General features: G+C 40.6%; 1 protein-coding gene across 7 annotated transcripts in view; it reads right to left on the reverse strand.

Annotated features, from left to right (window-relative positions):
• The window catches only part of Dock7 (dedicator of cytokinesis 7), a 205,822-nt gene that overhangs the window by 140,641 nt on the left and 49,766 nt on the right, over positions 1 to 15,415 (reverse strand). For all 7 annotated transcript variants that reach the window (XM_029540156.1, XM_029540154.1, XM_029540155.1 and 4 more), the window contains exons 8-9: positions 6,232 to 6,298; positions 3,852 to 4,001 (exon numbers count right to left, since the gene is read on the reverse strand). In XM_029540156.1, coding sequence (XP_029396016.1) covers positions 3,852 to 4,001; positions 6,232 to 6,298 — 217 coding nt within the window. The remainder of the gene's footprint in view (positions 1 to 3,851; positions 4,002 to 6,231; positions 6,299 to 15,415) is intronic.

The raw sequence follows: 15,415 nt of genomic DNA on the forward strand, positions 1-15,415 counted from the left end.
GGTTAAGATTATAAATTGTAATTTTACCACTATTAAAAATACTTTTTAGATCATTTATTTCCCTAACTACTTTTAATCATGGTCACTACAATACAAAGCAAATTAAGACACCACATGTAGGTGCCCATGGAAGTCAGAAGGCATTAGATGCCCTGGAGCTAGTTGAACCACTTGATAGGGGTGTTGAGATCTGAACTGTTAGAACATTAAGTGACTATTATTAAGATAATAATAGTCTTAAGTGGCTAAATAGACCAGTCTTTTTCAATTCCCATATTACTTTAAAATATCTCACATTCCTATGAAATTTTAAATTTCCCCTCTTTTTCAAATAGGGCTGAGGAACTGGTTCAGTTTGTGAAGGGCTTCTTATACAAGCATTAAGAACTGATTTTATCATACTACTCCCCTCAAGGCCCAAGGTATAAGAGGGAAAAAGAATATATGAGCTCTCAAAGATGGTGGATGATTCCAAAGAAACAGTTTCTTTCAAATGTAGCAGGACTGATGCACATGCACTCAGTGACTGGGACCACACACACAGGGCCTGCACAAATGCAAAGCAGATGGGGTCTCAGCACTGAGGTGGGAAATGAGCATGGGGTCCAACCCTTAACCAAGATATTTCTGCAACTGATACCTTCGGGCAGAAAAAAATCAGTTTTCTCCAAGAAAGTCTCAACTGGGTATATCACACTTCAATTCCTCAGAAGATTTAGCAGAGAATGAGTTCAGATATCTTCCTAACAGACTGCAAATGTTCACTGAATTAACAATGAAATACACAAACTTCAATGAAACAACACGCCCCCAGCTAGTATAATGGATAAGTTGTCATAATTCATACCATGAAATACTACTCTTTGGTAAGTCTACAAAGATCAAGATTTTACTGCTAAAAATGACACACAGAGAACATCTCCATCTCTGGCTAAATTGACAGAATCCAGACAACCTACATACACATAAACACAACCATCTGAAAACAGTATAGCCCAGATTGGCTGGCCAACACACAAATCAGATGTATAAATAAATACACAGACACTGTAACAGAGCTATGAATAAAGGCTTTTTACTACAGCCTACTGGGATACCCTCCTTTTGTTCTTGTATAGCAGTTAAGTATCCAATACAAGTGCTAAGGAAATTTTCTCTCAGGAAATGATAATCAGGGCTGGAAAAATGGCTCAGAGGTTAAGAGCACTGGCTGCTCTTCCCAAGGTCCTGAATTCAATTCCTAGCAACCACATGGTTGCTCACAACCACAAATAATGAGATCTGACACCCTCTTCTGGCCTGCAGGCATACATGCAGGCAGAACGCTGTATTCATAAGATATTAATAAATCTTAAAAACAAAAAAGAAATGATAATGATGTATTGAACCTATATATCAAATGGTCAAATGGTATTCTTCTTCTTGGGAAGAGAGGGGTGGGGGAAGGGAAAGAGAGAGAAGGAGAAGGAAAGAGAGGGAGAGATCATGACTAGAGAAAACCTCCAAAATTAATTCTTTTTAAAATGTAACAGCAGAGGTTTGAGATGGCATGTATATATGTATATGTGCATGCATACACACATACATTTGTTTATATTTTATGAATTATAATATATATATTTATTTTTCACTAAATAAATAATCTCACATTTGTTACATAACATAATTTTTCAAATTATGATATTGCATCATTCAAGTTTAACATGATATAACTATTTCTTTATACGGAATATTTACATTCAATATTTTTATTCCTAATCTTTTTCTTTTTTCTTTTTTGGTTTTTCGAGACAGGATTTCTCTGTGTAGCCCTGGCTGTCCTGGAACTCACTTTGTAGACCAGGCTGGCCTAGAACTCAGAAATCCACCTGCCTCTGCCTCCCAAGTGCTGGGATTAAAGGCGTGTGCCACCATGCCCGGCATTTTATTCCTAATCTTAAAAGCCACTTACTTCCCTATTGACAACCAAATCATTTCATTTCCCAGCAGCCTATATTCCATACATCTTTGCCATACAGGGTCATTTCTTTCAAAATAATCTAGCTTATAACTTACCATTCTCCAAGTATAAAATTAACTTTATTTCTTATTTATACATATTTGTAAGATAATAATCTATATTATTCTATTTATTGATATGTTGTATCTTAAATCATAATAATAATATTAAAATTTGGGTACTTGAAGGCAGAGTCTCAATATGTAGTCCTTGCTATCCTGGAACTTACTATGTAGACTGGGCTGAACTCAAACTACTAGACGCACCTGCCCCTGCCGTGTTGGGGCTAAGATGTGACTAAAGGTGCATCTAACTATTACCCTAGCCTGCAGACCTCACCTCATTTAAGAGGATTTTCTGAAGTGAATTTCTCCAGGACTATTTACTGAAACTAAAACTAATTTTAACCTTAATTCATAGGAATGCATCCAACAAATTGGGGCATTATTCCTGTGGGTAAAAAGGACTCATTTTATGAAAATCTGCTTTATAATCTTATTAAAATTTTCATTACCTCTTAATAATAATTTTATATAAATAATGTGACTAAGGAATACATTTTAGACTGCTCTCAAGTCAAGGTCAATTTAACCAAAGTCAAGTAGTATTTGTTTTTTTAGTATCTCTTTTGTCTACGGAGGAGATGGCCCCACATGCATGCCATGGCAGCCATGTGAAAGGCAGAGGACAACTTGACACCATCAGTTCTCTTCTTCCACCATGTGGAGTCCAGGAACAAGCTCAGGTAGCTGGGATGGGCAGTGCGCACGTCAAACCTGCAGAGCCATCTGCTGGTCCCGATTAGTCTAGTAGCACAGTCTACAATAGCACAGTTGTGGTATCTGAATTTATCTCTCAGTGCTGGGGACTGAACTTAGGGCCCCAAGTCTACACTAGACAACTGCTCCATCACTGAACACTAGACTCTGTTCCTGACCCTCATTTTACCTTTTATTTTGAGAAAGTAGCCCAGGCTAGCCTTAAACTCACTCTATAACCCAATATAGCCTTGAACCTGCACTCCTTCTGCCTCAGCCTACCAAACTGGAACCACAGACCTCTATTACCAGGCCTGGCTAGTGTCTGGAATTTATAATTACTTTTATACTTGGGGTGTTTTGTGGTTGTTATTTTCATTTTGGTTTCCATTTTAAAAGACAGGATCTTGCTAGGTAGTCAGCTGGCCTCAAGCTTCCACCCATCAGCCTCTACGCTCAGGCAGCATTTCTGGGGGTGAACTGGTTGACAGTCAAACTCTGTCAGTCAACAATCTATGACAATGGTTTAGCTTAGTAACTATGAGGGTTAATTTACATAGACCTGGGTCCTCAGTTATATGGTCAAACATTCCTCTAAATGTTGCTGTGAAAGTATTTTTTAGAGATTATTAACAGTTAAAACAGTCATCCTTGAGGAGAGTTGATCAGTCTCTACTTTGGGGGTGGGCCTCATCCAATCAGCTAAGGGTTTTATGAACAAGACTGAGTTTTCCTGAAGGAAACCATAACAGAAATCAGGCCTGAGTCTCCGGTCTGTTACCGTGTGAACCCTGGACTCACTACTACAATAACATCCAGCTCTTACCAGCTTGCCCTAAAAAAAAATCAGGGCAACTGCCAACTCCCACAATCAAGTGAGGCAGTCCCTTAAGATAAACCCACTGTTGTTTGAAGAAACATAATCAATACTGCTTTCCATTCAGGAAAAGTTAGGTTATAACTATAGCTATGTCCAATGTGGTACGGCAAAGTATTAAGCACAAACTTAAGAGAGGTGTTGTCCTTACTAAGTTTGCAGTGCTGACAAAGACAGAAGACACCAAACAATCAACACACACCAGAGACGTTCTCACCTTTATCACAAGAAAGACATCTTGGGAAGGATAAGTTATAGAAAAAATGGCTGATCTTGCCAGAGTGGTGATGGCAGCAGGGGGCACATGTGGCCGTAACAGTCCCTTCATCTGCTCTGAATTAAGGTCGAAATAAAAATTCTCTGAAATCTGAAAAATACATTCAGACATTAAATTTTCACATCAATACAAAATTTAACAAGCACAAAAATCATATATATATATAGTCTTTAAAATATTAGATAATAAAACAGTCTAAAACACTTTATTAAATTTCATAATTGATTATGTATTTCACCAAGACAATCTACATATCTACATCAAAGCCAAAAAACTACATAAGCTACTCTGGAATATAACATGGGACACATTTTCTGAAGTCATACCTCAAGTTCCTTAGTTACAAGTACAGTTAAGGCAACCACCACTGAGATGAAGGACTACAAACTGAATTTTAAAACTTGGTGTTAGTAACATCTCAGCAGCTTGCATTGTACAAATACACGCTCCTAGAGCACATATTCCTGAAGAAATCCATCCTAGGTCATGTGCTGGGAATGAAGGCACTTTCAAATTTCTACCACAGAATGACTTAGTGTGATAAAGGAAGAAATGCTGGGCTCTCAGAGATGTGGCTGAGTGCTGGGCCCCAGGCTCGAATGCTCAGAGCCCTGGGCTCTGTCCCTCGCTCTATAGAGAGAAGGGGGGGGGTGAAGGAGAGGGAGAAGAAAGCAAACAAACAAGAAGAAATCTGTCTGATGTCCACTGAAAACTACAAAGCGTAAGAACAGCACAGTAAAGCTAGGCTCACTCCTTCAGTCACACCACCTAAACATATGTAACACAGCATTGGCTATTAGAGGTTCCAAACTGTATCGATAAACTTCAGTGATCACCATGTTTATTTTCTGACATACTGCTTTCATACAATGCCCTTTCCTGCATTAGCATATCTATTTCTTAAGAAATGCTTTGGAGACTTCTTTTTTTTTTCTATCTTAACTATGACTAGTCATATTTATTTTTAAATTTTATTTTTGATGTTTTCTTTCTTTTTTTTTTCCTTTTTCCTTTTTTGTTTTTATTGGATATTTCTTTATTTACATTTCCAATGTTATCCCCTTTCCAGATTTCCCTCCCTCCAGAAACACCCTATCCCATCCCCCCACCCCCTGCTTCTATGCGGGTGTTTCTCCACCCACCCACACACTCCCACCTCCCCGCTTGAGCCTTCATAGGACCAAGGACCTCTCCTCCCACTGATGCATGACAAGGTCATCCTCTGCTACGTATGCAGCTAGAGTCATATGTACTCCTTTGTTGATGGCTTAGTCCCTGGGAGTTCTGGGGGGTCTGGTTGGTTGATATTGTTGTTCTTCCTATGGGGTTCCATACACCTTCAACTACTTGAGTCCTTTATCTAACTCCTCTATTGGGGACCTCACGCTCAGTCCAATGGTTGGCTGCGAAGATCCACCTCTGTATTTGTAAGGCTCTTGCAGAGCCTCTCAGGAGACAGCCATATTCAGGCTCTTTTCAGCATGTACTTCTTAGCATCCACAATAATGTCTGGGTTTGGTAACTGTATATGGGATGAATTACCAGATGAGACAGTCTCTGGATGGCCTTTCCTTCCTTCAGTCTCTGCTCAACACTTTATCTCCATATTTCCTCCTGTGAGTATTTTGTTCTCCTTCTAAGAAGGACTAAAGCACCTACACTTCTTCTTGAGCTTCACGTGGTCTGTGAATTGTATCCTGGTTATTTGGAACTTTTAGGCTAATATCCACTTATCAGTGAGTGCATACCATGTGTGTTCCTTCGCGATTGGGATACCTCACTCAGGATGATATTTTCTAGTTCTATCTATTTGCCTAAGAATTTCATGAATTCATCATTTTTAATAGCTAAGTAGTCCTCCATTGTGTAAATGTACCACATTTTCTGTATCCATTCCTCTGTTGAAGGACATCTGGGTTGCTTCCAGCTCCTGGCTATTATAAATAAGGCTGTTATGAACATAGTAGAGCATGTGTCCTTACTACATGTTGGAGCATCTTCTGGGTATATGCCCAGGAGTGGTATAGCTGGGTGCTCAGGTAGTACTATGTCCAATTTTCTGAGGAACCACCAAACTGATTTCCAGAGTGGTTGTACCAGTTGGGTACTTTTTCAATAAAACAAAAACCAGATTTCAACTAAAGTATCTTCTATTAAGATGAAAACATTTAACTAGTCTTGAAAAGTTAAATTTCTGTTTTCTTTTTCAGTTAACAATGTTCGAGGAGTCTCTACTTGCTTATCTTATGAAACAAGCAGCATGTAAGCAGGCTTCTGAAACTTGTGACTATGACAACTGCACCCAAACCCAGAGACTTACCTTTTTCTTCTCCCTGACATCATACAAAGCCAAACTTGCAAAAATGGGCTCAATTTCAATCTCAAACCTTTATGAAAAAAAAAAGGATAAATTAACTTTAAAATACATATGAAAGTTAGACTGGAGTTAGAGCGATGGCTCATCAATTAGGACTGGTGGCCTTGCAGAGAATCCAAGTTCAGTTCCCAACATCAGGCAGCAGCTAACAGCTGTACTGTATAACAGCTGTACTGTATAACAGCTATACTTTAACTCCAGCTCCAGGGGAAGCTGACTTCCTCTTCAGACATCTGTACTCACATGTCTATATCCTTATAGATAGACAGTCTGAGACCAAAACAGGGGAGGGGGGGAGGACAGGGGAGGAAAGGTGGGGGAAAGGGCCTGGACTCAGAGGAGTCAGACATATGGACATATGAAACTGAGGACAGGTAAGTAGTGATATGGCAGACATAGTAATATAAGTAATAGTAAGAACAGGTTAATGTAAGTAATAAGTAATAGTTGCGGAACAAGCCTAGCTTATGGCCTAGGCATTTACTCATAAATGATATGCCTCCAAGTAGTTATTTGGGAACTGGGGCATGGGTGAACAGCCCACAGTTACACTTCTCTGTATAAATGCAGTGGTGTGAATACGCTCGGCTCCCACAGACTCATGGGTTTGAACATACTTGGTCCAGAGAGTGACACAATTAGGATGTATGGCCTTGCTGGTGTGGCCTTGTTGGAGAAGTGTGTCACTGCAGGGGTGGGATTTGAGACCCTCCTCCGAGCTGCCTGAGGATGCCAGTCCTCTTTCTGTCTTCAGATCAAGATGTAGAACTCTCAGCTCCTCCAGCGCCTTGCCTGCCTGGATGCTGCCATGTTCCTGCCATGATGATAATGGACTGAACCTGAGAATCTGTAAGCCAGCCCCAACTAAATGTTGTCCTTTATAAGAGTTGCCTTGGTGTCTCTTCACAGCAATGGAAACCCTAACTAAGACAATAGCTCGCCTTATTTTTTCAGTGATAATTAAACCTAAAACTTCTATCAATTTTGTGGCACTATTTATGTTACAACCTGTAATTAGGTTGTTTACTTAGGTGTGTCCACTTTGAAATAAAGTTTTCAAATATCTTCTTTTCTGGATTATAAATCAAATACTACACACCCCATAAAATTTAAATACATTTAAAATATTCAGGGAAAAGCAAAGTCATTTGGAACCCCACCATGCAGAAAGAGCTAAGGTGAAGTTGGGTGCTCATCTACCCAGGCTTCTGTCATGTAAAATGAACATGTGAAAATTGTTCTTTAAACAAAGAGTGTGATACTATTTAGTAATCTGCTTTTTTTAGCTCAATATTTAATGGGAAATTTTCCATATCTTAAATATTAATCTTATCACTTTAACACTAGTATCATAATCCCCATTTTGTGAAAATGTCAAATGAATTTTAAAAGTTCATACTTGAGATGTTTAATTCACTTCCCAGAACCAGAACTAATGTATATATTTACTGACTCAAAGCATATGTAACAAGAAGTTGACTAAAACAACAGCACAGTGGAGTCTCAGACAAAGACACTGCTGCACCTGACCACGGCTGCAGAACTCTTGATTATTTCCACTGCAGGAATATTACCATATTGACAAGCAAGTCTACAATGTGGCTGAGCATCCTACCACATCCAGGACAGCTCCAACCACAAGAACTGCCAAGGAAACCGTGCTCAGTGCTATGGAGGGACAATAACCTGCTCCCCAGCACTTGTTTCCAGTTCGAAGTCAGGATCAGTCCTTCAGAGAGAAGAGACATGCTCCCATGAAGAGTCATTCAAGAAGATTTGCACAGAATCTGAAAACAGCAGTGTATATGCTCAGACAAGCAACAGTGGGAATCACCAACTCAAGACTGAGGAGGTGGTAAGCAAGAGACAGGATAGAGGCCTTGACAGAGATTCTGTGGCCTCCGAGAGAGAAATGAGTACTGCACAGGACTTCATTCTTCTCCCTTAACTTCCAGCTAATGCTTCCCTAGCAAAGCAAACAGATGCTAAGCAGAGAGGGATCTCGGGGACCCTTTCAGTACTTGTCAGCCATTAACTGGCCTGTCAGTGACACTACAATACATTTTTCCATATACACATATATTTATTAACCATATGAATATCCTCTAAGGCAGCGGCTCTTGGCCTTCCTAATGCTGTGACCCTTTAAAACAGTTCCTCAAGTTGTGGTGACCCCAACCATAAAATTATTTTCTACTTCATAACTATTTGCTACTGTTATGAAAAGTAATGTAATTTTATCTGTGTTTTCTATTGATTGTAGGTAACCCCTGTGAAAGGGTCGTTGACCCACCACGGCGTTGGGACCCACTACTCCACTGGATGTATCAATACACTGTCAAGTGTAAGTGTAGTTCATACTTTCTACTCCTCCTACTGTTATCTTTTACACTTGTGACTTTGGATGGAAAACCAGGTGACATTTTAATGAAGCATGTGTACTGATTCAGGCCACTGGAGCAGCTCAGTGGCACAGAATGTGCCTGCCATGCGTGAGGCCCTATGTTCAATCTCCAGTACCAGAAAGGAGGAGAAAGAGAGGGAAGGGGAGAACAGTACAAAGCCAAAGAAAAGGAAAGGAAAAGAAGGAAGTAGAAAGACAGGAAGCAATCAGAGAGGGAATAAATATCTTTGTTTGGGGATGGTGATGTTATGCTGTGTTAAAGCAAACTTTCTGTACACAAAGATAGAAACGTCACTGTTTTGTTTTTCATAAATCTAAGTAAAGCTTCCTTTTGTCATATGCACACATGCAAAGGTGGAACAGGGACAGTCGAACAGACAGACAGTTGAACAGACAGACAGAAGCAGGGGATGATGAAAGTGCTCTAATAGCCACTGAGAAAAGTTGCACACGCCTGTCACTATAACGAAACACTGAATTGTACAATGGGCAAATTCATTAGTAAACTGTACACTGGCTATACACTGGATAACTATATGATATGGAAGTTGAATCAAATAAAGCTGTTCTTTTTTTTAAAAAAATAGAAGTACCCCCATATGTTCATCAACTGACAAACAGTTTAAGAAGTAACATACTGATTCAGTGGAATATCACTTGGCTGTATATAGTAATAAACTTTGATATATGCTAGAATCTTGATAAGCCATAAAAACATGTTGTGTGAAGAAGCCACTCCAAAACTTATGCATATAGTTTATAATTATATTTACAAGATATAAGCAGACAGATGAACAGACAGAAGCAGAAAGCAAGCTAGTGTTGGCAGGGGCTAGAGAGAAGAAAGAACAGGAGGTGACTGTCCATGAATAAATACTACTGTGGGCAGAAAGATGTCCTAAAACTCTTATATGAAGTCTGTAAGCTGAAAATATCCATTAAAAACAGGGTCTGTCTGATTAGTGGAGAAATCAAGGTTCACATACTAAGGATGGGACACTAGTCTAATAAACTGGAGTCCCTACCAAAGGAGGAAGAAGACTGAAGTGTACCTTTGGCACAAGCATAAAGACCTGAGTTGGATCCCACAGACACAGCCAGGCATGGAGGGATGTGTCTATAGTCCATGCTGTGACAGAAACCCTAGAGCGAGGGGCTCTTGCTGAACCAGAGAGCTCCAGGGTCAGTGAGAAATACTGCCACAAACAACAAACTGGATGGATACTGGAGAAATGGCTCAGTAGTTAAGAGCACAGTTGTTCTTGCAGGGGACCCAGGTTAAATTCCCAACAGCATCTGCAACTGTAGTTCCAGATGATCCAATGCCACCTTCTGGCTTCCATGGACACTGCATATACATGGTGAACAGGCATGCATGCAAACAAAACTCCTATATACATGAAATTAAATAAATTATAGTTTTTAAGTGGACAGTAGAGGAAGAGATCAACATCAATCTCTGGCCTCCAAACCCGTGCAAATTAAGTTTCAAAGCCAGGACAAGTAGCTAAATGCCTATTTAAAATTTCAAAGCAGACCTGGCCTCCAGGTTTGCACAGCATCCCTTAGTCCTACCAGGCTGGCATACCCCACCCTCTACCCTGGGCTGCACTCCCCCAAAGGTTCTTCCCTCTATAATCCAGGCATCTGGTTGCTTGCCCTCTCTCTTGCTCCATTTGTACTCTGGCCTCCTAGCTGCTGTACGTACCTGGTTGGCTCTCCTCTCCCCCTTCCGCTTCCCTTCTCCCCACATGGTTCAGGGTCATTACCACTCTGCACTGTCCCAAATGTGTCTGCCTCTGGCCATGCTCTCCCACACATCTACAATAAACCTCCCCTCCACCATACCTAGGACGTGCATGTCCTTTCCTTTCCTTTTGATTTCGTTTTCTCATTCAGTGCACACACAGAGAAATACAAAGAAGACATCACAGACTTTTCTTGTGCACACATAGTGGAAAGACATGTAAGGAAACAGGAAGAAATCAGCTATTATATAAACCAGAAGGAAAAACTTGCTAGAAAACAAATCACTATGATCAGTCTTGATCTTTGACTTCCCACTTCCAAACCTAAGAGCTCAATCTCTATGAAGTCAGTAGTCCCCGTGACAGTCTAATGCAGTGGTCCAATAGGCTAATGTAGGTATGAGAGAGGAACCCTCCAGAATCAGAGAACAATAATCCCTGCACAATGCTAAGAATACATACTTCTCACTTGTACATCTCAAAAGGAGGAAGTCTGGAGCTGGGGTGTAGTTCTGTTGGCGGAGTGCTTGCCTGGCATGCATAGAGCTCTAGGTTCCCCCATCAGAACTGCAAAAAGCAGGTGAGGTGATGCACCCCAGAGATCCCAGCACCAGGAGGAAGAAGAATCAGAAAACTCAAGGCCATCCTCAACTACACAGTAAGGATTTTTTTTGTTTTTGTTTTTCTGTTTTGTTTTGTTTTGTTTTGTTTTTTAGCAAGGGTAGAAAAGATCGTTCATTATTTATTGATAAAAAAAAGTCAAGAGCAATTGTTCTCTTTTTTGTTGTTGTTGATTGTTCGTATAATTTTTTCTTTCTTTTTTTCTTTTTTTATTAGATATTTTCTTTATTTACATTTCAAATGCTATCCCGAAAGTTCCCTATACCCTCTCCCCCGCCCCTGCTCCCCTACACAACCAACTCCTACTTCTTGGCCCTGGCATTCCCCTGTACTGGGGCTTATAAAGTTTGCAAGAGTTTCTCTCCATTTACTTTGATGTTGGCTACTGGTTTGCTGTAGATTGCTTTTTTTATGTCTAGGTAGGGGCCTTGAATTCCNNATCTTTCCAAGACTTTTATCATGAAGGGGTGTTGGATTTTGTCAAATGCTTTCTCAGCATCTAACGAGATGATCATGTGGTTTTTGTCTTTGAGTTTGTTTATGTAGGGGATTACATTGATGGATTTTCTTATATTAAACCATACTTGCAACCCTGGGATGAAGCCTACTTGGTCATGATGGATGATCATTTTGATGTGTTCTTGGATTCNGTTTGCGAGGATTTTATTGAGTATTTTTGCATCNATATTCATNAGGGAAATTGGTCTGAAGTTCTCTTTCTTTGTTGGATCTTTGTGTGGTTTAGGTATCAGAGTAATTGTGNCNTCATAGAATGAATTGGGTAGAGGACCTTCTGTTTCTATTTTGTGGAATACTTTGAGGAGAGTTGGAATTAGGTCTTCTTTGAAAGTCTGATAGAACTCTGCACTAAACCCATCTGGTCCTGGGCTTTTTTTGGTTGCGAGACTATTAATGACAGCTTCTATTTCTTTAGCGGAAATGACTGTTTAGATCGTTATTCTGACCCTGTTTTAACTTTGGTACCTGGTATCTGTCTAGGAAGTTGTCTATTTCATCCAGGTTTTCCTGTTTTGTTGAGTATAGCCTTTTGTAGTAGGATCTGATGATGTTTTGGATTTCCTAAGGATCTTTGTTATGTCTCCTTTTTCATTTCTGAATTTGTTAATTAGAATACTGTCTCTGTGCCCTCTAGTGAGCCTGGCTAAGGGTTTATTTATCTAGTTGATTTTCTCAAAGAACCAGCTCCTGGTTTGGTTGATTCTTTGAATAATTCTTTTTGTTTCCACTTGGTTGATTTCAGCCCTAAGTTTGATTATTTCCTGCCATCTACTACTCTTGGGTGAATTTGCTTCCTTTAGTTCTAGGGCTTCTAGGTATGCTGTCAGGTTGCTAGTATATGCTCTCTCTAGTTTCCTTTTGGAGGCACTCAGGGTTATGAGTTTTCCTCTTAGGATTGCCTTCATTGTGTCCCATAAGTTTGTGTATGTTGTGGCTTCATTTTCATTGAACTCTAAAAAGTCTTTAATTTCTTTATTTCATCCTTGACCAAGTTATCATTGAGAAGAGTGTTGTTCAATTTCCACATGAGTGTTGTCTTTATGCTGTATTTATGTTGTATTTATGCTGTTGTTGAAGATCAGCCTTAGTCCATACTGATCTGATAGGATGCATGGGATAATTTCAATATTTTTGTATCTGTGGAGGCCTGTTTTGTGACCAATTATATGGTCAATTTTGGAGCACGTACCATGTGGTGCTGACAAGAAGGTATATCCTTTTGTTTTAGGATAAAATGTTCGGATACCTATTAAATCCATTTGTTTCATAACTTCTGTTACTGTCCATATGTCTCTGTTTAGTTTCTGTTTCCAGGATCTGTCCATTGATGAGAGCGGGGTGTTAGTCTCCCACTATTATTGTGTAAGGTGCAATGTGTGCTTTGAGCTTTACTAAAGTTTCTTTAATGAACGTGGCTGCTCTTGTATTTGGAGCATAGATATTCAGAATTGAGAGTTCCTCTTGGTAGATTTTACCTTTGATGAGTATGAAGTGCCCCTCCTTGTCTTTTTTGATAACTTTGGGTTGGAAGTCAATTTTATTTGATATTAGAATGGCTACTCCAGCTTGTTTCTTCGGACCATTTGCTTGGAAAATTGTTTTCCAGCCTTTCACTCTGAGATAGTGTCTGTCTTTTTCCCTGAGGTAAGTTTCCTGTAAGCAGCAAAATGTTGGGTCCTGTTTGTGTAGCCAGTCTATTAGTCTATGTCTTTGTATTGGTGAATTGAGTCCATTGATGTTAAGAGAAATTAAAGAAAAATAATTGCTTCCTGTTATTTTTATTGTNGAAGTTGGGATTCTGTTCTTGTGGCTGTCTTCTTTTAGGTTTGTTGAAGGATTACTTTCTTGTTTTATCTAGGANGGAGTTTCCGTCCTTGTGTTGATGCTTTCCCTTTATTATCCTTTGAAGGGCTGGATTCGTGGATAGATATTGTGTGAATTTGGTTTTATCATGGAATACTTTAGTTTCTCCATCTATGGTAATTGAGAGTTTTGCTGGGTATAGTAGCCTGGGCTGGCATTTGTGTTCTCTTAGGGTCTGTATAACATCTGTCCAGGATCTTCTGGTTTTCATAGTCTCTGGTGAGAAGTCTGGTGTAATTCTAATAGGCCTGCCTTTATATGTTACTTGGCCCTTTTCCCTTGCTGCTTTCAATATTCTATCTTTATTTAGTGCATTTGTTCTTTTGTTTATTATGTGTTGGGAGGAATTTCTTTTCTGGTCCCGTCTATTTGGAGTCCTGTAGGCTTCTTGTATGTTCATGGACATCTCTTTCTTAAGGTTTGGGAAGTTTTCTTCTATAATTTTGTTAAAGATATTTGCTGGCCCTTTAAGTTGAAAATCTTCATTCTCATCTACTCCTATTATCCATAAGTTTGATCTTCTCATTGTGTCCTGGATTTCCTGGATGTTTTGAGTTAGGATCTTTTGCATTTTCCATTTTCTTTGATTGTTGTGCCCATGTTCTCTATGGAATCTTCTGCACCTGAGATTCTCTCTTCCGTCTCTTGTATTCTGTTGCTGATGCTTGCATCTATGGTTCCTGATTTCTTTCCTAGGATTTCTATTTCCAGAGTTGTCTCACTTTGTGTTTTCTTTATTCCTTCTACTTCCCTTTTTAGGTCTTGGATGGTTTTGTTCAATTCCATCACCTGTTTGGTTGTGTTTTCCTGTAATTCTTTTTTTTTTTTTTTCTCACAGCTTTTGTTTTTATTTTAAATGAAAACAAAAACAAAAACAAAAAAATCAAACCCAGTGCAAAACCCCATTTTCCAGTGTCAGCCATCCCCCCCTCCCCCGTGGTCAACCCCCTGGCTTGGGCCTGACTCTTCCCCCACACACACTGTGCACCCCTCCCTTCTCCTGCATCCCAGAGGGCTGCAGGTTCCAGGTCCCTGGAGGCCCAGATCCAGGGGCAGTGACAGGGAGGAAAGAGACTGGTTAACAACTCCTGATCTTAATTTCCCCAGGCCTCCAGCCATGGTTCCAGGTACCCACCTTGACTCTCATTAACCCTTTCCTGGCCACACTACTGGGTGGTGAGGCTGATCTGGGGGAATTCCCTCCACACCCCTCTTTGCCCTGGGGCCTGCTCGGGGCTGTCCTCCCTCTCTCCCTCCACGGTGGGAGAGAGTGGTGAAATCCCCAGGTTTAAATAGCTTAATGAAAGCAGCGGATGGGGTAGGAGGAGGGGGCTTTAGTTCTAATAAATTATTAGCTTTTTTTTTTTTTTTAGTGTCCGTGGGGGGTGGGGGGAGGGGCAGGGCGTGGCCTCCAGGGCCCCTCCCACCCCTTACTGGTGAATCTCATTCTCCATGAGGCTGTCCTCGCATGACTGGAAGTCTGTGTCCGTGAGGCCATCAGGAGGCATCAGCAACTCCTCGTCTTGGGAGGAGGATGACGGGGGCTCATTGCCTGAGCTCCCAGGAGCCCCATCTCCGTCCCCGTCCCCCTCTGAGTCCTGCAGCACCTGAGCAATGTATTTCGCAGATTTGGGGACAGTGCCAGTGGTGGGGGGCCGTCCATTATTTCTGGAGCTCACAGAATCTGTCTCTGTGTGTTCAATCTTGTAGTTGTGGGCACTGAGGTATTTGAAGTGTCCAAAGCAGACGTGGCAGAGGCAGATGACGATGGTGATTACCAGAACGACGAAAGTGAACATAGACATGGGGGCTAGGAACCCCGTGCGCATGGTGGAGAAGAAGAGCAACCAGAAGAGGCAGAGGATGGGCGCCGCCACCACCTGGTTCACAGTCCCCGAGTGGATCTTCTTGTCCAGTTTTTCCTGTAATTCTTTAAAGGATTTTTGTGTTTCCTCTTTAAGAACATTTACCT

Source organism: Mus pahari, chromosome 6, assembly GCF_900095145.1.
Source record: "Mus pahari chromosome 6, PAHARI_EIJ_v1.1, whole genome shotgun sequence".
In the NCBI taxonomy this organism is placed as follows: domain Eukaryota; kingdom Metazoa; phylum Chordata; class Mammalia; order Rodentia; family Muridae; genus Mus; species Mus pahari.